Source organism: Moschus berezovskii, chromosome 2 (assembly GCF_049115385.1).
Source record: "Moschus berezovskii isolate FMDL1 chromosome 2, NW_MosBer_1.0, whole genome shotgun sequence".
Taxonomy (NCBI): Eukaryota; Metazoa; Chordata; class Mammalia; order Artiodactyla; family Moschidae; genus Moschus; species Moschus berezovskii.
Window position 1 is genome coordinate 94,530,749 of NC_142461.1, and position 23,030 is coordinate 94,553,778.

Genomic DNA, 23,030 nt, shown 5'->3' on the forward strand with positions numbered 1-23,030 from the left:
TCTTCCAGATCTGCATTTTCATTCTTTGTTTTCAAATTTTGCTGCTGGCATGGCTTTTGTGTGACTTATTTTTTCCTTCTGTGTAATTTTGGGAGCATATATGGTTATCCTTATAGGAGTGTTTTTCCTCCTCTTTTTCTGAGTTTCAGAGATCATTAAATAAAAAATACTGAACACGAACAAGGAAACTTACCCGAATGTTCTAAGACCTTACCATTTATGTGCATTATTGAAAACATAGCACAGGCTCTCTGATTTACAAAGAGAAGGAATGGTTCCTTAATCAACTTAGTTAGCACAGAAATTTGGCATCTTTGTAAACATAAAGGGCCTGATGATGAAGATATGACGTGCTGTAAGGCAGTAGCATGAAGGAAGAGAGGTCTTTGACTATTTGTAACCTAAGCAGGATGGGAAGAACCAATAGCATTCTTTAAATAGAAAAACAATTAATAGACAGCTCTTCTTCTCTGGGAGCTGGGTAAGCTATGTTTCCCATTAAGCCTGATTAGGGAGTGAAAGTCTGCCCATTGAAGAATGTGAGTGATGATGGTGTAGATCATAGAGGATCAGTATTCAGGATGTCCCTTCGAGCTCACTGGAATTCAAAGCTGAAAAGCTGTTGAAGCTCCGGGAAATTGAAGAAGTGAATGGTCAGAATTTGTACTGATGGGATTTTCTAAGCAGTGGTCTGGAATCCTGAAGATGACTGCTTTGAAGCCTGGCCTCTCTGTCTGCAGGGCTTTGACTTCCTATTTTGGAGGATAGCTGAGTGTTTGCACTGTTGGGGTTCCTTATGTCCAGGACCTTATATAATACAGCTCTAGAATTTTTCATGACTCTGACTTAGTTAATAACCGAGGCCACCTAAAATTTACATCAAAGAAATCATAAGACTGGTGAGAAGTAAGAAAGTACCTAATTTGTGGAAGGATTTTCTGACTTAGTTATAGATCACTCCAGACCTAATACAGACTCTTTTTTTTTTAATTCATTACTTTTATTTTTGGCTGTGCTGTATCTTCATTGCTATGCGGGCTTTTATCTAGTTGAGGTGAGTGGGGTCTGCTCTCTAGTTGCAGTGCATGGGCTTCTCATTGCAGCAGCTTCTCTTATTGCAGACCATGGGCTCTAGAGCACAGGTTCAGTAGTTGTGGCACATGGGCTTAGTTGCTCCCAGGCTAGGGATCAAACCCCTGTTTTCTGAATTGGCAGACGGATTCTTTACCACTGAGCTATGAGGGACACCCCAGGCTCTTTCAAGGTGTGTGTCTTTGAAACCTGAGTGGGTTCTATCCTATTTGAGAAAGCTTGAGTGCGAAAGTTTCTACCACTGAATGATGGGCATATTTGGCCATCAGACTCCCAGGATTGTGATTCTAACAAGATTCTCTTCTGTGGCATAAGCCTAGAAAATGTATGATTTACAAAAAGACATTGGTGTGAACATATATTAGCTAGCAGCATATTGAGTTGTAAGTTCTTGTTTTTGTTATTTCGGTGATCTGGTGCTTTGGTGTTCTTGATACTGGTTTCTGGAGAATTAAGTTGATCTGTGTTATCCCAAACCCACCTCCAGATTGGTTGAAGAATTCATCTGAGTTTGATTGTGGGAGGAAGTCTGTCTGCTTTCTCTTTTGCACAGTCAGGGGCTAGAACAGTGATCTCTGAAGTAATGTCTCATGTTGTTAGAGCTCACACAATGTTAAGAAAAGCAGAACATTAAATCAGACAGTGCTGACCTCAGAACAGGACCGCTTGGGTGGGGGAATCTCTGAAGATAACATGTTGTTACAGGCAACACCCAGAGGAAAATTGACAAACTGTGATAGCAATCGTTGGATTATTTCTGGCCCACCAAGAGAGCCAGAGAGTGAGAATTAAATTGTCTTCTCAAATAAATAAACTGCCTGATTCCCTTTCTATAACATCACTTTTATCAAAGAGGAAAACAAGATTGTTGTTTTTCTGGGCAAAATTGACTTGGGGAATAAACTTTATTTTTGTTTCTCCTCGTGGTTTCTGCTTAGGTCCTGAGTACATGGTTGATTAAACCTTCCCATCCATGCCCTCAAAACCTTTCCTCGGAAATCATCTGAGGTTTGTTCTACTGAAGAATCAACAACTGCTGACAAAATTGGTATAGACGGTTTTATTTACAAAGCAGAGATAGAGACACAGACTTAGAGAACAAATGTATGGATACCAAGGGGGGAAGAAGGATAATAGGATGAATTGGGAGATTGGGATTGACATATATACATTATTAATACCGTGTATAAAGTAGATAACTAATGAGAAACTACTCTATAGAGTAGGGAGCTCTCCTCAGTGCTCTCTGGTGACCTAAATGGGAAGGAAATCCAAAAAGATGGGATATATGTATACATATAGCTGATTCACTTTGCTGTACAGTAGAAACGAATAGAACATTGTAAAGCAACTGTGTTCCAATAAAAATTTAAAAAAGGATCAATAGCAGCTGAATGCCTCACATAGATTCCCTACCCTCTATGTTACCCCAGGCCCCCAACAGTGCCTTAAAAAGGGATCAAAACCCTGGTGCCTACAAGGATAAGGTAGGTCCTTTAAACTGGTAAAACTGCCTGGATTTGAGACAGAAGGGAATGCTGGATCCTTGGCAAGCCAGAGAGTCAATGCCCTGACCATGGGGCCAGTCCCACTCAGTGTTAGCCTGCACTGGCAAGGCAGACCAGAGTTTCAGGACTTTCTACTATTTATGACAAGGCAGAAATTTGGATTCTTACATGAAATCTTTCACATCTCACAATTTTAAGAGATTTACTGGCATTTAAAAACACCTTCTGAGGTCTGTGGTGTCCCTGCAAACTATTCTAGGTAGTTCCTAAATAGAAGTTTATGGTGTAATATGCTTTCTTAAAGTTAAATTTATTTAATCCAGGAATTATTTTTATGTTCTGAGATTTTTGTCCTTACTGTATTGTGGGTATAAGAATATAATTGCTTTCATACAATGACTGGGTGGCGGACAGAGAAGAAGGTAGTTTTCCCTGTATCCAGTGAAACTTGAAGGATGGCCTTCCTAGCTCTCCTAGTAGCTTGGAAAATGTGCCTCTGATTTTTCTAAAGACATGGTTTGTAACTTAAAAGCTTAAGTATCTATGAGCTGATATTGAGAGTTCCAGGTGGGTTGATGGAAACAATAACCAAGGCTCTGTTCATTTTTTAAAAATTATCTTGAATGAGCAGCCAGTGCAGAGGAATTACCTTGAATGAGTAGCCAGTACAGAGGCCCAACCCAAACCAGCCAGCTTACTCTGATGTGCAGGTGAAATCCTCAGGCTGTCCAGAGTTTTGAGTGAGAGGGCTTTGGGAATATTTAAGTAGCAATGAGCAAAGAGCCTGATTTGTGTTTCTCGCTTTAATGAGTTGAATATTGTAGTCACTCTGTATACATTTATTTAGCTTTGTTTCTTTTGCCTTTTCTATTTCTTTTTTGAGATTGTCAAGATTCCATCGAAAAGGAAGATTACTGTGTGGATCTTACGGATGCATGTGCTGTACTGTTCTCTGTTGGTGTCCAGTACATGCTGTGATTTAGGTATTGACTGCAGGGTGTATTATATAGTTTGAATGTGATTTAAATGCTCTAAGTCATTTAAATTTCATAAATTACAGTTTCCCGGAAGAGAAACTGGTAACCAAGTATAGCATAGCAAGTATGGAGAGGAAGGTATAGGATTAGTTTTCACTCTTGTACCCCAGCATTTAAAAGTAGTACCCGTGTAATTATAAAATCAGCAAAGGCAACAAAATATCAGTGCCTTCACTTTTTACCTTTCTCATATTAAGCTCTGAGGTAGGGTTTTCTTGTGGTGATAAATATTTGGGTTATTTCGCAGGTTTTGGGGAAGGGGGTAGCTATGAGAATTTTGTTTGAAGTACATGCTTATCTGATCCTTTCTTCCTGTGTGAATATGGGATTATTTTATCCTTGGAGCTCCCACTGTACAGTGCTCTCTTGGAAACCTTGTTAGTGAAAACAGGTACAATTTATTGAATGTTTTGATATGCCACTCATTGTGCACAGATCTAGCCTTTATTTTTCACTGTGGGCCTATGAGTAAAGAAGACAGGAGGGCATCGTCTCCAGAGATAGGAAGAGGTGCTTCCTTTATTTTATGGTCAGGAGAGGGAAGAGGAGGATATTGCTGTGTGGTGGTTTTGCACATTTCATAGCAGGAAGTGGACAGAGTTCTGGTGGAAGGGCATTCATTTCCTTTGTGAGACAAATGGGGTGGAGGCTAGACTGAAGATTGAAGAGGGAGTAGGGAGAGGGGATGGAGGCTTGAAGAGACTAGAAAGGGTTGATGTAGGGTGAATTGGCCAGAGGAATGAAAACAGTTGGACGGGCAGTGTTGAGGGTCATATGAGAATGGTGGTTGTCACTCTTCAGTAGATTGATGAACCTGTTGGTACCGTGTAGCAATGCTGCTCACTTACTTGGGTGGGCAAATTGGAAACCAAGTTTATCTAGATTTCGAGGTTTGTTAAGTGGCTGTGCTAGAAAGATAGCTAATGGAGCAAAATACTTTCCTGTGTTGTCAAGCAGGTTATCTACCTGGACCACAGATTGTAATAAGGAGGGAACTGCAGATAGGAATGAGCTGATGATAGAAATTCTTTACTAAGTAAGAATCTGTAAGTTTGGGGAAAGTATTTACAGTGTACAAGGAAAAACAAAATTCCCTGAAATAATAGGCAAGGTGCTTTTGTACTTTCTTTCCCCTAGCTCCTCCTGTCCATGTGCAGGGAAACTTCTCTTTTTAAAAAATGTTTATTGGAGTATAGTTGTTTTACAATGCTGTGTTGTTTTCTGCTGTACAGTAAAGTCAAATCAGCCATATGTATACATACATTCCCTCTTCCTTGGATTTCCTTCCCCTTTAGGTCACTATAGGACATTGAGTAGAGCTCCATGTGCTGTCCAGTAGGTTCTCATTAGAGTTTTGTGTATAGTATTGTATATATGTCTGTTTTATATATAGCAGTGTGTATATGTCAATCCCAATCTCCCAGTTCATCCCAGCCCCCTTTTCCTCACTTAGTGTCCATATGTTTGTTCTCTACATCTTTGTTTCTCTTTCTGCTTTGCAAATAGGTTCATGTGTACCATTCTTCCAGATTCAAATGCATTGGTGGTGGTTTAGTCACCACTTCGTGTCCGACTCTTTTGACCTGATGGATTGTAGCCTGCCAGGCTTCTCTGTCCATGGGATTCTCCAGGAAAGAATACTGGAGTGGGTTGCCATTTCCTTCTCCAGGGTATCTTCCCAACCCAGGAATCAAACCCGGATCTCCTGCATTGCAGGCAGATTCTTTACTGACTGAACTATAAAGGAAGGCCCTCATATATGCGTTAATACATGATATTTGTTTTTCTCTGTCTGACTTGCTTCACCCAGTACAACAGTCTCTAGGTCCATGCACACCTCTGCAAATGGCACAATTTCATTCCTTTTTATGGCTGAGTAATATGACTCTTGAGAGTCCCTTGGACTGCAAGGAGATCCAACCAGTCCATTCTAAAGGAGATCGATCCTGGGTGTTCATTGGAAGGACTGATGCTAAAGCTGAAACTCCAATACTTTGGCCACCTCATGTGAAGAGTTGACTCACTGGAAAAGACTCTGATGCTGGGAGGGATTGGGGGCAGGAGGAGAAGGGGACGACAGAGAATGAGATGGCTGGATGGCATCACCGACTCGATGGACATGAGTTTGAGTGAACTCCGGGAGTTGGTGATGCACAGGGAGGCCTGGCGTGCTGTGATTCATGGGGTCGCAAAGAGTCGGACGCGACTGAGTGACTGAACTGAATATGAGACTTCTTAAAAACCTGTGCAGTCTGTCTCCCCCACATTTGTTTCTTATTTTATGCTTTTTAAAAGTACATATACATTTGTGCTCAAAATTGTGAGAAAAGAGTAAGCGGGCTGTTTACTGAATCTAAACCTTTCTTTTATGCATGGAGGCACATGTGTGTGCACACACATGGAGGCACTTTTTTTTAATCATCAAACCTGGTGTATGTGAGGATTCCCCAAGAGATTTGTGAGAGATGTGGCTTCCTGGGTTTGAATCTTAAGGCTCCTGAGTTGGTACTTCCAGGCTGGGGCTTAGGAAGGTGCATATCTGTATGTTCATATGCTGAGAACATTCAAAGAAATACCCCTGTCGTTTACCTTCATCTTAGGCCTTAAATGTAGAAGATGCTAAGTTGTGGAGAAAAGCAAGGATAAAACCAATGAATTAACTGTCTTGAAATCCTGTCACATTTGAAGCACAGTTCTACAGAAAGGGAATGAAGAAATTATCTGTAGTATTTTTGGCCTGGATGTTGTGGACAATCATACATGCTTCTGCTTATTTTCTATGAGTCTGTATTTTATTAAGTCAAAAGAGTTTTTTTTTTTTTTTTTTAAACCCTGAGGCATAAGAGCTTTTGTCAGGAGGAAAAATGTATCTTTGTCTTTCATTTTAGAGAACAGGAGACAACATGAAAACTCTCTACTTAGTGAGTTTCTTGAGAAGAAAATAAAGTGTTCCTGAAAAAGCAGTGTGTTTTTGAATGAAAAAAAGTAATTAGAATTTGGTTAAAGGCAACTTGGAGAGTGAGAAGGAGAAAAAGTGGTAGAATTAGTGAAAAGATCCAATTGTAGATATTTTTAAATGACATACGAAAAACCTTTGGATAAATAGCACTTCCTAGGTGGCACTAGTGTACCTATGCCAATGCCGGAGACAATAAGAGACATGGGTTCAATCCCTGGGTCAGGAAGATCCCCTGCAGGAGGACATGGAAGCCCACTCCAGTATTCTTGCCTGGTGGGCTACAATCCCTGGGGTTGGCCAAGATACAACTGAAGTGACTTAGCAGTCTTGAAAAACTTTTGGATAAGTAAGAATTTAGAGTAATTGAATTGCATTTTTGGGGGTGTTTTCTTTAAATAAGTAAAGCCAAGTTGCTACTTGACTCATTACAAGTTATTATTACTAACAACTTATTAAAACATGCCTGGAATGTATAAATTGCAGAGCCTAAGTCACCAGTAGCTCTGGCCTCTGGAAATGCTGGTTCACTGTCTACCCTGGTGACTTAAGAGTCACAGGACTGCAGGATTGGAAGGAGGTTTCTAGGGTCAGATGGTCACAACCTGGTCTTTAAGTGTCTGCTATCGAGATTTTTAAAAACTGAAATCCAGTTTTATAATTTTCCTTCTTGTTTAGTTTCAAATAAACAATCATATCTTAATTTCTTCAGCATGTATTTGTTCTTTAAGTTAGGGCGACCATAAAGTCAGTCTTCCAAATGAAAGACTTTTGAGAGTGAAAGGTGCTGTTAACAGTTATACCAGGACCATCGGCCTTTCTGAATAATACTCTATTGCAAAACTAAGTTCTGGGTTCACTGAACTAAGTTCAGTGTTTAGTCTGAAAGATATTTTTAGAAATTAATTGTGAAAAGAAATTACCTGAAGTGAAGTTTATTTATGACGGTGGTTAGGGTGATGCATGTAATCTGACACTGTTTGCATGGAACACTCAGAGAAGTCTATTTTTTTTTTTTTAATATAATTTATCTTTTGGCCATGAGGCATGTGGGATCTTAGTTCCCCAACCAGGGTTGGAACCTGTACTCCCTGTATTAGAGGCACAGGAGTCTAAACCACTGAACTGCTAGGAAAGTCCCAGAAATTTATTTTTATGATAAAATTTTATTTATCTAGTTAAAAAATATGTATGTATATTTTTCTTGTGTCATCCTCACCCACTTCTTTTAATAATTTCTTGTATGGCTTAAGATGAAAGTTTAAAATTCTTCATAGAGGTTCTTTTATTTTAGAATACTTCCAGAAGGCTGTAGTCAGGTGTGAGGGAAGAAAACATGGATGTAACCTAGACCAGAAGTCTCCACACTTTCTCCGTGTGCAGTGCCCTTGGTGTCTTAGCAATTCTTCACGGTGCCTGAGGCCAAAAGGAATACCTAATATGAAGTATGTATGTTTGATATGAAGTATGCATGTCCAAGCAACTTAACAAGTATTTATGTCTGAATAGCTCATGGCTGTTTGAAAAAATAATTACATGTACTTTGAAAGAAAAATACTTTCATTGTATTCTTTAAAAAGAAATCACAGTTTCGATCCCTGGGTTTTGAAGATCCCCTGGAGAAGGAAATGGCAACCCACTCCAGTATTCTTGCCTGGAGAATCCCATGGACAGAGGAGCCTGGTGGGCTACAATTCATGGAGTCGTCAAGAGTCGGACACGAGTGAAAGCAAGTGAGCACTACACTAGCAACTCAGTGGCTGTTTGAAAAAATAATTACATGTAATTTGAAAGAAAAATACTTTCATTGTATTAAAAAAAATCACAGTTTCATGTAAATTTGATGTAATACCTGTAGGACACTGCATGATTTATCTAACTTTGAATTCAGATTTGATACTAGAACTCATTTCCTGCTGAATTTTTTCCTCAAGATTTGCTTTCTGTCATACCACCTGCTAAAAGAAAATAACTTGGCAGAAGTGCACATTATACAAAGGAACATAGTGCAATTAAAAGCTGGAAGCTACTTCAGGGTTGTAGTGGTGATAGTGGATTTTGAGTTTTGTTCCTTTTTTCAAAAATTTTAAATAATCCTGCAGTTTCCCTCTGGGATTTTCCTAGTTGGGATGCCTTGGTACCCAGTTTGGGAACCACAAATATAGACATTTCTCTTAGGTTCATTGTTTGGACTATTAGCTAAAATACATGTTTCTAGAGTGCCAGAAATTCTTACAGGTGTGTTGAGAAGCTCTCAAAGACATTATGTTTAAGAGGGTAAGATGCTCTCATCTCCCCTACTCTGCTCCTTGCATTCAGCTGTGTTGGATTCGGATACACATAGCAGCAGGTCTGTTGAGCCCTTATTCTGTCATTCCCTGAACTTATTGCCACATTTTACATGTGTTCACTCATCTGATGTTTACTTTTCATAGCCACCCTACTGTATAAAGCCTCTTCTGTCAGGCTCCTCTGGAAATACCCCTGGAGTAGATAGCATCCTTATTTTACAAGCGAGGAAAGTAAAAACAATTAAGGACTTTCCTGGTGGCTCAGTGGTAAAGAATATGCCTGCCAGTGAAGGAGACACGGGTTCAATTCCTGATCTGGGAAGATCCCACATGCTGCAGAGCAACTAATCCCGTGCTCCATCCCTATGGAGCTTGTGCTTCAGAGCCCAGAAGCAGTGACTGCTGAAGCTTGTGCACTCTAAAGCCCATGCTCCGTAACTAAAGAGGCGCCCATTGCAACTAGAGAGTAGCTCCTGCTTGCCACAACTAGAGAAAAGCCCACACAGAGACCCAGCACAGCCAAAAATAAATAAATACAGTTATAATTTTAAAAAAGTTAAGTGTCTTGCTAGTGAACATACAGCAAGGAGGTTCATGTCTAGGATATAAACTCAAGTTCTACTTTTGTGTTTTTTTTTAAAACTCTGAAGGCCAGAATGTTTGTCCTCAGTCACAGCTTCTCCTGTAGACACCACACTGCTGTCCCTGGATCTCCTGCTGTGAGGGGTACACATATTTCATGGTGATCTTAGCAGGGAGGTTCTTTTGTCCTCTTTTTCAGTAGAGGATGCTGATACTTAGTTACGTGCCAAGATGAACTGCTAGCAACTGGAATTTGAAGCTAGGTCTTAGTCATTCCGGCCACAAAGCTTATCGTTGCAATCCGTATGGATGACCAGAAAACATTGTAAAAATCTTAAAGAGTTTTTTTCAGAGTCATTAAAGAAAGAATTAAGTTATGATAATATGGCTATTGTGTTAATATATTTTGATAAATCCTATTCATTTTAAAATCATGCATGGTATGTGAGGCACCTCTCTATTAAACAATGTCTTTATTGGCCAGCCGTGTGGAATGACAGAGAATATATTGTGCTTACCATTTATAAATATATGTACAGAGGAGAAGGGGAGGATGAATGGACCTATTTGTCAGTGGGCCTGCTAGCTAGGATGGAGCACTGCAGGCACACAGGCCTGCAGACCCCCGAGCTAGGGACGTGTATGGAGGGCTAGGTTTCAGGATTGGGTTATAACAGTTCATTTAGGTCTACATTCTACAGGGTTAATGGTGATAACATTTGGACAGTGGGAAAGGATATTATTATTATTTTTTGTTATACTTGTCTGTATTTTCCTATTTTCTAAACATACGAAGATTAAATTGTATTCTAAAAATAAGACTTCACTGCAAAAAAAATTTTCATTTAGGAAGTAAAGTAAGTACTAGGTAGTTTTTAAGTCACAAATTGAATGTTCTCTTGATCCTGTCACTTCTTCTTTTTTTTTTTTTGTGACAGGAATTTTAATGAAAGCAGTTCCTGATTTGAAAGCAACGTGTCTATGCCACGATAAAGCAAGCACTCTTTGTATTGCATTGAACAGTTTTGACTATGGGATAGAATAAATTGAATTCAGTATATCACCAAAATATAGAAACGAAAATATTGTCATTCAGTGACAGTTGAGATTGTTGGTCTTTGTAATATTTAGGATTTCAACTACATATAAGTCATCAATTCACATGTTAATACATATTTATCTGTGTAGCAACAAGCAAACCTAAAGAATGAACTGATGTTTTTAAAATGCAAAGGCACCCTGAGTTTATCTTTTTTTTTTTTTTTAGGTAATTAATTTATTTTTTATTGGAGGCAAATTATTTTACAATATTATATTGGTTGGTTTTGCCATACATTGATATGAATTTGCCCCGGGTTTACATAAGTTCCCCCTCCTGAACCCCCCTCCTACCTCCCTCCTCCCTTTATCCTCCCTCTGGGCTGTCACTTCTTCTTGAAGCTTAATATCCAGCAGTGGTTCATGTACACTGGAGTTCATGTAGAGTTGAATTTCTCTCTGGAAGAAGACAAATCCAAATCAGAGTTGCACTCCAAGTTGGCCACCTCTTTGGGTGGAGATTCCTGGATGAACTGTATTGCTTTACCCCTGGGATCTTTAGGACTTGAACTTGAGGTTTACTTTGCAGTAGGATAAATTGGTTCCTGGTGACCTGGGTATGGTCGATCTGCTGTCAGGAGAGTAGAGTTGTTACAGAACATAAGAATGCAAAGATTAAATGGCCATTGTCCTATTTTGGCGTTTTTCCAAATACTTGTAACTCTTGGAGAAGCAGAACACTGCTATGTAGGAAACAGAAAAGTGTTTACATCCAGAACATTATTGAGGGGGTGTGCTGAGTTCAGCAGCCAGGGTCACGTCTCCCAGGCCTACTGTTGTGGTTTATTCAGCTGAGCAGCACAGGGCTTCAGTGCAGTAGGGTCCTCCCCAGCCCTGCCCCTCCACTTTGTCATCTCTCTCTTGCTTGTGTGCTTTTTCCTCCTTTTTTCTTGCTCACGCGATGTCTCGCACTTAGAACTGGGAAGTGCACACCCTGGGGCCTGCTTCCCCAAACTCATTCTCTGTAACTGTAGGTGTTTGCTTTCCCTGAAAGCTGTTTGATTCTTGTTTTGCTCTGCCTGGTACATGCAATCCAAATGTGACCGTTTTTCCCCATCTTAGTCTGAGACCAGATCATGCATTTAGGTAGCGCTTTATGCCTTGAACGTATCACTGTATGGTGAGAATATAAATTCCAATGGCTTGGATTTTATTATATATTCTCCTAGATAGAAACAGTGAAGATTGAAAACCTACACCCCCAACGAGAGACACCTCTTACTCAGGTATCTGAGAGTTCATGTTTGTAATATATGATTTAGTTCAGCTGTTTAATACAAATTCCATCATTTAATGTCATAATTGTTTTGCAGTACATGTGTAAAATCTAAAATGCCCTGTACCAAACATCAGGAGAGATTGTTTTGGCTGGTACATTGGGAGTGTTTACTTAACTCATGACTGTTTATCAACTGTTTCATGTGTCTGGCTTAATTGTGCTGGAATTCAGCTATCTAATATGTTGTAGTTAATTTGAACTTGGTATCTTCAATTCTCAAAATGTTTTTACATAGAGAATTTTATGTCAGAGGATGTTAATGTTTATCCAAAGTCTAGAACCTGTTCACTGGATTTTGACTCTGTGCCAGCAAACATAGCATTTGAATGTATTTGTTCTCATATTGTCAAATGACTGACCATTAAGCATTAAATGTGGCCTCTTGTGTAACTTCCCATCAATTACACAAGTGTGTGCAGGTGGACACTGCTCTTGGAATAGCAGTTGGCAGACAGATGGTAAACAACTGTTTGAGTTCCAGAGCATGTCAAGGAATCAGACATCAGGTCTCCAAAGGAAATCAGATATGAGGTTTGAAAGAGATTGACTGTTTCTTTCCATTTATTCCCTTTCTGTTTGAATATGGTTGTTGTTGTTCAGTCACTCAGTTGTGTCCAGCTCTTTGCAACTCCATGAACTCCAGCATGCCAGGCTTCCCCGTCCTTCACTATCTCCCGTAGTTTGCTCAAACTCATGTTTATTGATTCGGTGATGCCATCCAACCACCTCATTTTCTATCTTCCACTTTTCCTCCTGCTCTCAATCTTTCCAAGCATCAGAGTCTTTTCTAATAAGTTGGCTCTTTGCATCAGGTGGTCAATTATTGGCACTTCAGCATCAGTCCTTCCAATGAATATTCAGGGTTGATTTCCTTTAGGGTTGACTGGTTTGATCTCCTTGCTGTCCAAGGGACTCTCAAGAATTTTCTCCAGCACCACAGTTCGAAAGCATTAATTTTTTGGTACTCAGCCTTCTTTATGGTCCCAACTCAAGAATCTGTATTTCAGGAGCTGGCATGATGGCCAGAGGAGGGATATGTGGTTTTGGCATCTTTGGATGTTGAATCACTTAAGCTAGTGGTATAGGGAGTAGCAGAAAAATGAGCCATGGGAAAACTTGGCCTCGACTACTATAGCTGTGCCCTTCTATTCTGTAGGTAGCATGGACTCTTCCATCCACTTTACCCATATTCATGATGCTCTGGCTGTGCAATTAAATAAGATAATATAAACGTCTATATATATATGTACAATCAACCCTGTTCATTCCCATTTGCAAAGGATAGTGAAAGTGTGATTAAAGTATGGGAATTCTCTGGTTGTGCAGTGGTGAGCACTCCACACTTCACTGCAGGGGGCACTGGTTCCATCCCTGGTCAGAGAATTAGTATCTCTTAAATTACCTGCCAGTCTTCCCTGGTGGCTTGGTGGTAAATAATCCACCTGCCAGTGCAGGAGACTCAAGTATGCTCTCTGGATACCGAAGGTCCCCTGGAGGAGGGCATGGCAACCCACTCCAGTATTTTTGCCTGGAGAATCCCATGGATAGAGGAACCTGGTGGGCTACAATCCTTGGGGTCGTAAAAGAGTCAGAGCTGACAGTGACAAAACAGCAACAACAAGCTACACAGCTTGGCCCCCAGACAAAACAAACCAGTTAATTTGCAAGCAACTTTGTTAAATTTTTGGTTTTAGTTTGTGTTTGTTGGTAAAAACAAATATGGAAGTTTCTACAGGTTTATAATTCTACAAATAAAATGAATTGTTTTCTGACTGTAAAGCCCCAAGTCAAGGAAGAATGGTGGAGACAATGTTGGTACTTATTATTGTGGTATAAGGAAACTTGTGTAGTCGGGAAGGATGGAGGCTTACTAAGTAGGAGTGGAGCATAATAGTAACTCCATGTGTTCTTTAAAATGATAATAGCAAGAGGAACAATGTCACAGGCTCCCCAGGTGGCTCAGTGGTAAAGAATCCTCCTGCCAATGTAGGAGACACAGGATGGGAGACTCGAGTTTGATCCCTGGGTAGGAAAGATACCCTGGAGCAGGAAATGGCAGCCCACTCCAATGTTCTTGCCTAGGAAATCTCACGGACAATGGAACCCAGCGGGCTACAGCACATGGGGTCACAAAGAGTTGGTCACGACATAACCACTGAGCACCCACACAACAATATCAAACATGTACTGAATGGAAGACTTTGTGCTAACTACTCTACGTGCATTATCTTATTGGATTTTCTGAAATATATGTGCATACACTCACGTACACACACGACAGATGTAAGTGGGCTTTCATTCTTGATAGTGGAAAAAGAGTAGAAGAAGTCATGTTGGCCCAGATAACCAGTTAAATGAACTTGAACCCTGCCTTCATTTTTTGGAGTCAGTTTGGTCACCTCTGAAAAAAACAAAAGACTAAAATATCACAAGCTTGCATTCTAGTTCTATACTTTTTAGACTATAAAAAAGTTATGGAGGAGTCCTTTTTATTTAGCACAGTCCTTAAAGAAAACCTTCCAAGAAAATGAGCTGTAACTAAAATTGTGAATGGGAGATTGGGGAGCTGTCTCATTCTTACAGCTTCTCTGGAAAGGACAGCTCTCCAGTCAGATTTCATTCTGAAGATGTAACTAGACCAGAAGCAGACCAATTTCTCCTACTGTGGGCTTCACTGGCAAGGGAATGATGTTAATACCTCAATGATTAAATAAGAATAACAGTGACAATGAAAGATGACTGATGATTCGCTTTGGGAAGCAATTTGGCTAGCTGCCGGAGACCTGTGCCAGGAAAGAAGTGGACTATATTTCAGCAGCATCCTCTAGGCTAGGAGGATATTAAAATTTAGGATGTCAGGTAGTTGTTTGGATCAAGAATAGAGGGCATGGAAGGAAATGGCTTTGAGGTTAGCTAAACAGAGGGGCCAAAGACACGATTGAGTTGAACTGAACTGAAACAGAGGGGCGGGTCACATGTTGAATTTGCAACCACCCAGATGTTGCAATTCTAAGTGAACTAATAAGAGAATTGGTGTATTATTCAGCATCAAGTGACTCAACTTGATGTCCCAATAATAATACAAGGAAAAATGATCTGGGAAGAATTAACAGAGGAGGAACAACCCTTTACCTCATGTGAATTGAGGACCCCACGCCTGGTTTGTTTTTTTTTTTAAAGACATTTCCTTGGCTGATGGCTTCCCATCGCCTGTCTAGTAAGTTTGAGATTCTGTACTGTGTCCAGGGCCCTGCCTTTCTAACTTGGTCTAACATGACCCACTCCTTATCCTCAGATCTGCTCTGTGTACTTCAGAGTCCTCTGCCTTTTGTATTCATGCTTCTATTCACTTAAAATAATGAGAAGGATAAGATCTAAGGAGTACTTTCCATGTACTTACTCTCTGTTGAGTAGAAGTGTTATCCAATTTGATTTTCCTCACACTTCGTGAGGTGGGTAGTACCATTATCACCACCAGCATCCTTCTCATCAGTATCACCACCACCACTTTTTTTTAAGTGAGGAAGCTGAGGTTTAGTTTAAATAATGTACCTGAGATTACCTACTCATGAGTGGCGAAATTAGGACTACAACCCATGTGACCCATCTTCAGAGGCCAAATATTAAAAACCAGATTATGCCACTAAATGGCATTCTTCATGCTCTCCCCACACACTCAAGATCAGTCCATAGCGTTTCTTGCTTTCCTTAACAAAAAGTAATGGCTTTTTCTCTGAGGTTTGGTTATCATTACATAACATGTTCCGTTGTGTGTTGTGGATTTCTCTTCTCTTCTTCTGGGTCATTGAAGTGCAAGTTTACCTTATATTTGTATCTCTGCCTTCATATGATATTTAACAGGGTTTAGGAGGTGATTGTTGAATTGACACAGTACCTGGCTAGCTAAAGATTTGACCCAGTAACTTTTTCGGGGGGAAAGGGTTTCTAGTTTATATTATATTTTTAAAGAAATTGAAGAATTCTATTAAAGTGCCAGTTTTTTGTCTGAAAATGTTAATAGCTTATTAAAAATAGTGATAAATATGTGCACTTTCACCTTACTCTTGCACACTAATGACTATGTCTCTGGTACTCAGGTAGGATTGTTGGGTTGGTTCACAGAGGTCACATTTTAGAAACATTATAGCTTAAGTGTCATGGAAAGAGGGTGATCATACAGACCTCTTTTTTGAGCCTTGGAATCTGTCACCTATCTCCTGCGTGGAAGAGCTACTTACACATGGTTAAAAAAAAAAGCAAATTTTCTACTTTGTTTTTTTTGTTTTGTTTACCGCATGTTCAAAGGAACGTTATGGTTCCTTCGTTTAAGTTGCTGTGAAGTGTTTGTACCTTTATCTTTCAGGAACTGTCAGTGATTGTCTTAGCCTTTTCTCTAGTAACATCTTTTCCCTCCTTCCGTAAACACTGCTGTTTATAAAGTGTATGCAGGTGGTTGTGTAACAGCAGAGTTTCTGTTTAGAGTCTGGTGACTTAATACTTGAAAGCTTTAATTTAGAGATTATAAGAACAAAAGTGTATTACATAAGGTATGTTTGATATAATTCACTTTCACGCCTGTGTCTGCTTGTTACTGTGGATTTCTCAACAGGAGCCTTGAGGATATGAGGGGAAAAGAGGATCTTTTGCAAGGTTTTTTGTTCCCAAAATCCAGGGCAAGAGCTGAGACCAGAAAACTCTAGTCCTAAGGCTTGGGTTTATCTCGTTCTGAATGGTTTGGGTACTTTCATTCTTCTTTGTGTTGCATTTGATAATCTATAAGTACCACTTCTAATGTATAGACTCTTATAGACTCTCTTAACCATAATTTCTCTGTGAAATACCCAGAAACTTGCATATTGTGGTGTTATCTAGTTATTAAATCTTCCATTTTTAAAATATTCTGAGATGGAAAGTGAATTTAAAAACAATATAGACCATAAAGGTAACTACCCCTTTTGTTTGTCATTTAGTTGCTAAGTCATGTCCAACTCTTTGCAAGTCCTGTGGACTGTAGCCCGCCAGACCCCTCTGTCCATGGGATTGTCCAGGCAAGAATACTGGAGTGGGTTGCCATTTCCTTCTCCGGGGGATCTTCATGACTCAGGGATCGAACCTGCATCTCCTACATAGGCAGGCGGATTCTTTACCACTGTGCCACCTGGGAAGCCCCTAAGTAACTTTTGGATTAAAGTAATTATTACAGTTGATACTGATTTGAAGCTACTGGCAACAAAACCAAAACAAAGTTCAGTTTCGATGCTTTATTATATGTGGCAGAAGAATGTGTAAAATATTTTTCTTTTCAAGGAAATGTTGCTAGAATTGAACTTGATTTGTCACCCCATGAATTCCTGTTTGTAAGATAATTACTAATAAGTAATAGAGATTATCACTGAGCTTTGATAAGAAAAAAGGCTCTTCAGTTTGTAGACTTTGCAGGTAGCTGAAGCATAAATGCTAAATCAGTGAAGATATTGTCAGACTGAATAATGTGATTCAGTTAGTCTACTTTTCATTGATTCAGCAGCTTGTTGAGTGCCTCTTATTTGCCTTGTACTGTATCTGATTTGGGGATTAACAAAAGAAATTATCCTTGAAGTACTTAGTTGGGAAGTGATTTAGGTAGGCGAACGGATGATAAAGGCACAGTGTGTGTGGTGCTGTAAAGGAGAGATGTATACAGTGTTGTCAGAGCCCAACCAGAGGTTATGTCTTCTTGGAATAGTTGGGAGAAGGTTCTAATGATAAATGATATTTGAGCTGATTCTTAAAATTTGCCAGGTGGAATAAAAAGGGACATTCCTTACAGGAAAAAAAATGCCCTTGGATGGTCTGATCAATTTGAGCTAGAAACTTGTATAATCTAGAAAATATAGGGTTAACATCCACTAGATTTTTCAATTCAGATATCATATGTCTTGGTGATGGACAGGGATGCCTGGCGTGCTGCAGTCCACGTGGTCGCAAAGAGTCGGACACGACTGAGCAACTGAACCGAACTGATCGTATGTCTTCAGTGGACCTTTGGCATGTACTTGAGCACAGCAGCTTCATGGTTGAATTTCCTCCTGTGCCAGCAGGACAGGTACACTGGCACGTGGTCAAAGCCTAGTACATACGTATAGGGTGAGTCCATGGAGGGAAGGAGTGCCCTGTGGCGAGATATCACTAAGTATGTATGAAGTTGAGTTGCCACAGGGGTTAGGACCACTTGGAAGTTGTACATTTTGGTCAATCCATTTTTATACAGGCAGTAGTGGAGCCTGGAGAGAAAGCCCGTGTTGTTCAGTGGCTAAGTTGTGTTAAGACTCTTTGCAACCCCATGGACTGCAAGCACACCAGGCCTCCCTGTCCTTCTCTATTTCCCAGAGTTTGCCAAACTCACATCCACTGAGTTGATGAAGTCATCCAACCATCTCATCCTCTGTTGTCCGCTTCTCTTCCTGCCCTCAATTTTTCCCAGCATCAAGGTCTTTTCTAATGAGTGGACTCTTCACATCAGTTTCCTCAGAAAATAGCTTGGGCTCTTGGGAGTTACCTGCACAGACATTTAGCTTGGACTCCCGAGGCCTGCCCTATATAGCTCAAAAGGAATGAATGCATTCTCAAAAAGTCTAAGGGCAGTTCTTGCCAGCTAATCACAAGATCCCTGAACTTTAACCAGGCCTCTGTGGAGGGTCTGATTTTAAATGGAGTTGCCTATTCACGGTCCTTGTAGATTTATTAAGCTGGGTAATATATACCTGAACTGCTCAGAGGCTTGACCTGTTTAAGGGTTGATTTTAAATGCTTGGTGAATGATTACTGAGTGCATGTTTTTATGTATGGGTGCTGATGATAACTAGTTATCAGGTTCAAAAAGACTTCGGACTCTTCTCATTCAGAAAGATGCGGACCTTTCTTCTGATCGTCAGAATTGTATATCTACCTGACTGCTTGAGTGTTCTCTTGGATATTTCATAGTTATCATATACCTAACCAATTAAGGCCATTTAGAAATCTTATTTTTCACCGCCTCCTCCAGATCCATGCCACCTTTGCAGTGTGGCCCTCTTAAACAGACCACCATTCACCTAGTGACTCAAAGTAGAAACCAGGTCTTAACACTCAACATCCTCCCTCAGCCTTTAAGTCTATCCAGTCAATTTCACATACTATTTCTGACATCTGTCCACCTGCTTCAGTCCAGATCTCACCTGCCTTGTCCCAGCCTGCCGGCATTCATTTGAACTACTGCCCTGGCTGCTGCTGTTCATTTGAACTACTCCCAACTGGTTCCCCTGTTTCCATTTGTGCTGTTTCTAATCAGTTGTCCATAAAGCACCCATGATAATCTTTGTAAAACATAACCTGATTATGTCATCTCATGCTTACAATCCTTCACTGGTTTCTCACTGCACTTTAGAGCAAAGGAAAAGTATTCACTCCAGTCCTACATGGCTGGACATGACCTAGCCTTGACTCACCTCTCCAACTTTATCTTTCCCTCATTTCCTGTCTTTTGCTTTCTCTCCAGCCATGTTGACTCACTTTCAGCTCTTTGATATATCCAACTGTTCCTTACCTTAGCATCTTTCCCCTGTTTTCTCTGCCTAGAACACTGCCATCCACTCTTTACCTGACCCACCTTTTCTCATTTCTAGGACTTACCTTAATTGTTATTTTCTCCTTAAGTCTTTTCAGATGTTGTTGTTGTTCAGTCGCTCAGTCATGTCTGTCTCTTTGCGACCCCATGGACTCCAGCATGCCAGGCTTCCGTGTCCTTCAGTATCTCCAGGAGTTTGCTCAAACTCATGCCGTTTGAGTCAATGATGCCATCCAGCCATCTCATCCTCTGTCATCCCCTTCTCATCCTGCCTTCAATCTTTCCCAGCATCAGGGTCTTTCCTATGACTCAGCTGATTGTATCAGGTGGCCAAAGTATTCAGCTTCAGCATCAGTCCTTCCAATGAAAATTCAGGGTTGATTTCCTTTAGGATTGACTGGTTTAATCTCCTTTCTGTCCATGGGACTCTTAGGAGTCTTCTCCAGCACCACAGTTTGAAGGTATCAATGCTTTGGCTCTCAGCCTTCTTTATGGTCCAGGTCTCACATCTGTACATGACGACTAGAAAAACCATAGCTTTTCCATGCTTTCTGTCCATGGAATTCTTCAGGCAAGAATTGCCTTCAGCAGGGGATCTTCCCGACCCAGGGATCAAGCCCAGGTCTCCTGCATTGCAGGCAGATTCTTTAATGTCTGAGCCACCAGGGAAGCCCTCTTTGCAGATAGTTCAGTCTATAAGTTGCCTTCTGACAACCTCTAACAAGACTTACCAGAGTTAGAGAAGATTAGTTTGTTTCATCTTCATCTCGTTGGAATATGATGCTCCATGGGGACTATATCTGTTAGTTTCCCCACTGTGCTGTGGAGCACAGTGCTTGTGCTAGGCTGGTGCTTCATAAATATTTGAATGAAAGACTGTTTTATTAAAAGAAAAGTTGATCCAGAAAGGAGTATCTTGGCTTTCTTTTTGCAGTAACAACAGGGCCTGCATCTAATTTCCATAGCACTATTTGCGTACTGCTTCTACGTGATTGTCTTGTGGAGTACTAACAGAAAGTCAGTTATTTGCCATTCTCCTTCGATGCCAAAAAGAAAAAAGGCCTGGCATTTTTAGTGTTTGTTCTTGGAGTCCAACAGACTAAGTTTAGGTCCTGTTTTCTTCTGTAAAAAAGTCTAACCTTGAGTAAGCACTCCTAGGCCTGTTTTCTCATTTGTAAAATTGGGGAAGTTATGTCTATCCCATGGGCTTGTTATAAAGATTAAATTATGTATACAGAGTGCCCATACAGTGCTTGGCACCTTGTAGGAGTTTAGGCATTCATTGTGTTACCCCTTTGTATCACGAGAGGTTAATAAGGACTCGGGGAAAAAAACTCATAATCTACCTTATAATTTTATTGTTCTTATTTAATGCATATCCAGGAGCACTAACATGAGGGTCAAAATCAGTTTAAGAGGAAATAATTTTATCTCTTGGGTGCAAATAAGCAATGATGGGCTGGTTATTTAATGATCATTAATGTTGGACTCCCTCAGAAAGACGTGTTTGGAATTCTCCTTTGCTTTATCTCAAGGGTGGTTGTTGAACATTATAAAAGTATAATTGCAAATAAATACAAGTGGTTATTTTCTGTTTTACTTCAAGTAGATATTCCATGGAGATAGGCCATATGTAAGTATTTTTCCCATTTTAGATATTTTTATCGAGAAACCTTGGCAATATCATTGAAAACTCTATAGAGTCTGGAGATTTTCTAATAATGTTGTAAGCTTTGGGATTATTAAAAAATTAATATTCTGAAAAAGGTTATTAGATTCAAATTGATAGGTGGTACATATCTACTACCTCCTTATGCACATTAGTCTGAATACTAGATTGAGCTTTGGGGAAACTGCTTCAGTTATATCAGTCAAAATCATCAAAGGTTAATTGTCTGCTATTAAGTCAGAATAACTCACCCACCCTTGCCTCTATTAAATTTGTTTTGCTGGATGACATGAGACAATAATGATGGCAAGGGGAACTATTTCTCTGTAAGGCCAAGTCCTCCAAAGAGCTAGGGGTTTGAGCATTATAAGTTCAAGAGCTCTGCATTTGTCTACTCAAATATTTACCCAGACAAGGGTCTATATTATTTATTATGAGCCAGGTATGATTTACAGTGTTGATACAACGGTTTAGATGGGACAGTTAACACATGAAATTAGTTGAATATTTGGCTCAGTTGTTTAAAGCATGGGAGCTTTAGGGAGACCAGGGGAACAGGTAGGAATTTCTTCTTGGGGCTCTCTCTTTCTGCCATGCTCCATGCCCAAGTATCTTGAAATCACATCAGACCCAAGACAAGTATCTTGAAAACATATATGATTGGTTATTTGGGACATTGACTAATGTGTATGTACCTGGGTATGTGCTTAATTGCTCAGTTGTGTCCATATCTTTGCGGACCCCATGGACTTCAGCCTGCTAGGCTCCTCTGTCCATGAGATTCTCCAGGCAAGAATACTAGAGTGAGTAGCTATGCCCTCCTCCAGGGGATCTTCCCAACCCAGGGATCAAACCCAGGTCTCCTGCATTGCAGGCCGATTCTTTACTGACTGAGACGCCAGGGAAGCCCTAGGAAAGTTACCATCAACACTATAGAAAGTGTGCTCTATTAATTGAGGAGGGTTTCATAAAGTCTGATGTCTGGACATCTTTTAGCTCATGATCCATTTCTCAGCTAAACTGAGAGTAGAGGTTACTGATATTAACCTATGTCATGAAGGAGTGCTGTCATGTCACAGAGGAGACAAAACCCGGCTGCATTGTTCTCTTCTCTCATCTGTTCCTTTACTCATAGTCTATCAAAGCGAGTCAAAGTTAATGTTATCTATCAATGGCTACGTTCGTTCAGTTTTCTTTTAGTGTTTTCTGTTCTGTGTCTGGTGGGGCTATAGTACTTCAAAAGGAGTTGGGAGCAAATTTTGATAAGGATATAACAAAATCAAGTTCCCACTGTTCAAAATGGAAGACTCTTACGCCTGGAAAAGAAAACTGGGACAGTACCTTCTCAATAACCTCTGGTGCTTTGTTGAGAAGACTGGGAGCCTGCTATTAAGTGAAGAAGTAATTACTTTTGCTGGAATGCAAGTCTGTAGTTTAGAGCAGACCACCCAAGTGTCCCAACACAGGATTTAAGAGCCTGTCTCCTCCCATTCAAGCAATTTGACATTTAAATGACTTGTGTAGGGTGTTTCTGTTTCATCAGATGCTAGGCGTTGAAGTCATTAAAGAACCACAGTAGTATTCTTTGGCCTGTCCATGAGTGGCCTGTTATTCTTATTGTGAGATGTGACATATTTCTTTTTGTTTTTTCTTACAGAATGCTATGAACCTACCCCCTGACAAAGCCAGGTTGCTGCGGCAGTATGACAACGAGAAAAAGTGGGAACTGATCTGTGATCAGGTAAGAAACATGGATGCTTTTTCAACACATAGTGAGAGAAGAGAACCAGATTTATACCCTAAATATATGCACGACTTTTTCCAAGAGGTGCATGGACTTCTGTTTTGTGATTTGCCTTCCTGTTTCTCATGACCAAAGAAAAAGTTAGAAAAAGACATTTTACTCTTGCATTAATTCTCGATTTTTAAATGT

At 40.1% G+C, this 23,030-nt stretch overlaps 1 protein-coding gene across 5 annotated transcripts in view; it reads left to right on the top strand.

Annotated features, from left to right (window-relative positions):
- The window catches only part of FMNL2 (formin like 2), a 339,988-nt gene that overhangs the window by 169,424 nt on the left and 147,534 nt on the right, over nucleotides 1-23,030 (top strand). For all 5 annotated transcript variants that reach the window (XM_055398865.2, XM_055398866.2, XM_055398864.2 and 2 more), the window contains exon 2: nucleotides 22,755-22,838. In XM_055398865.2, coding sequence (XP_055254840.2) covers nucleotides 22,755-22,838 — 84 coding nt within the window. The remainder of the gene's footprint in view (nucleotides 1-22,754; nucleotides 22,839-23,030) is intronic.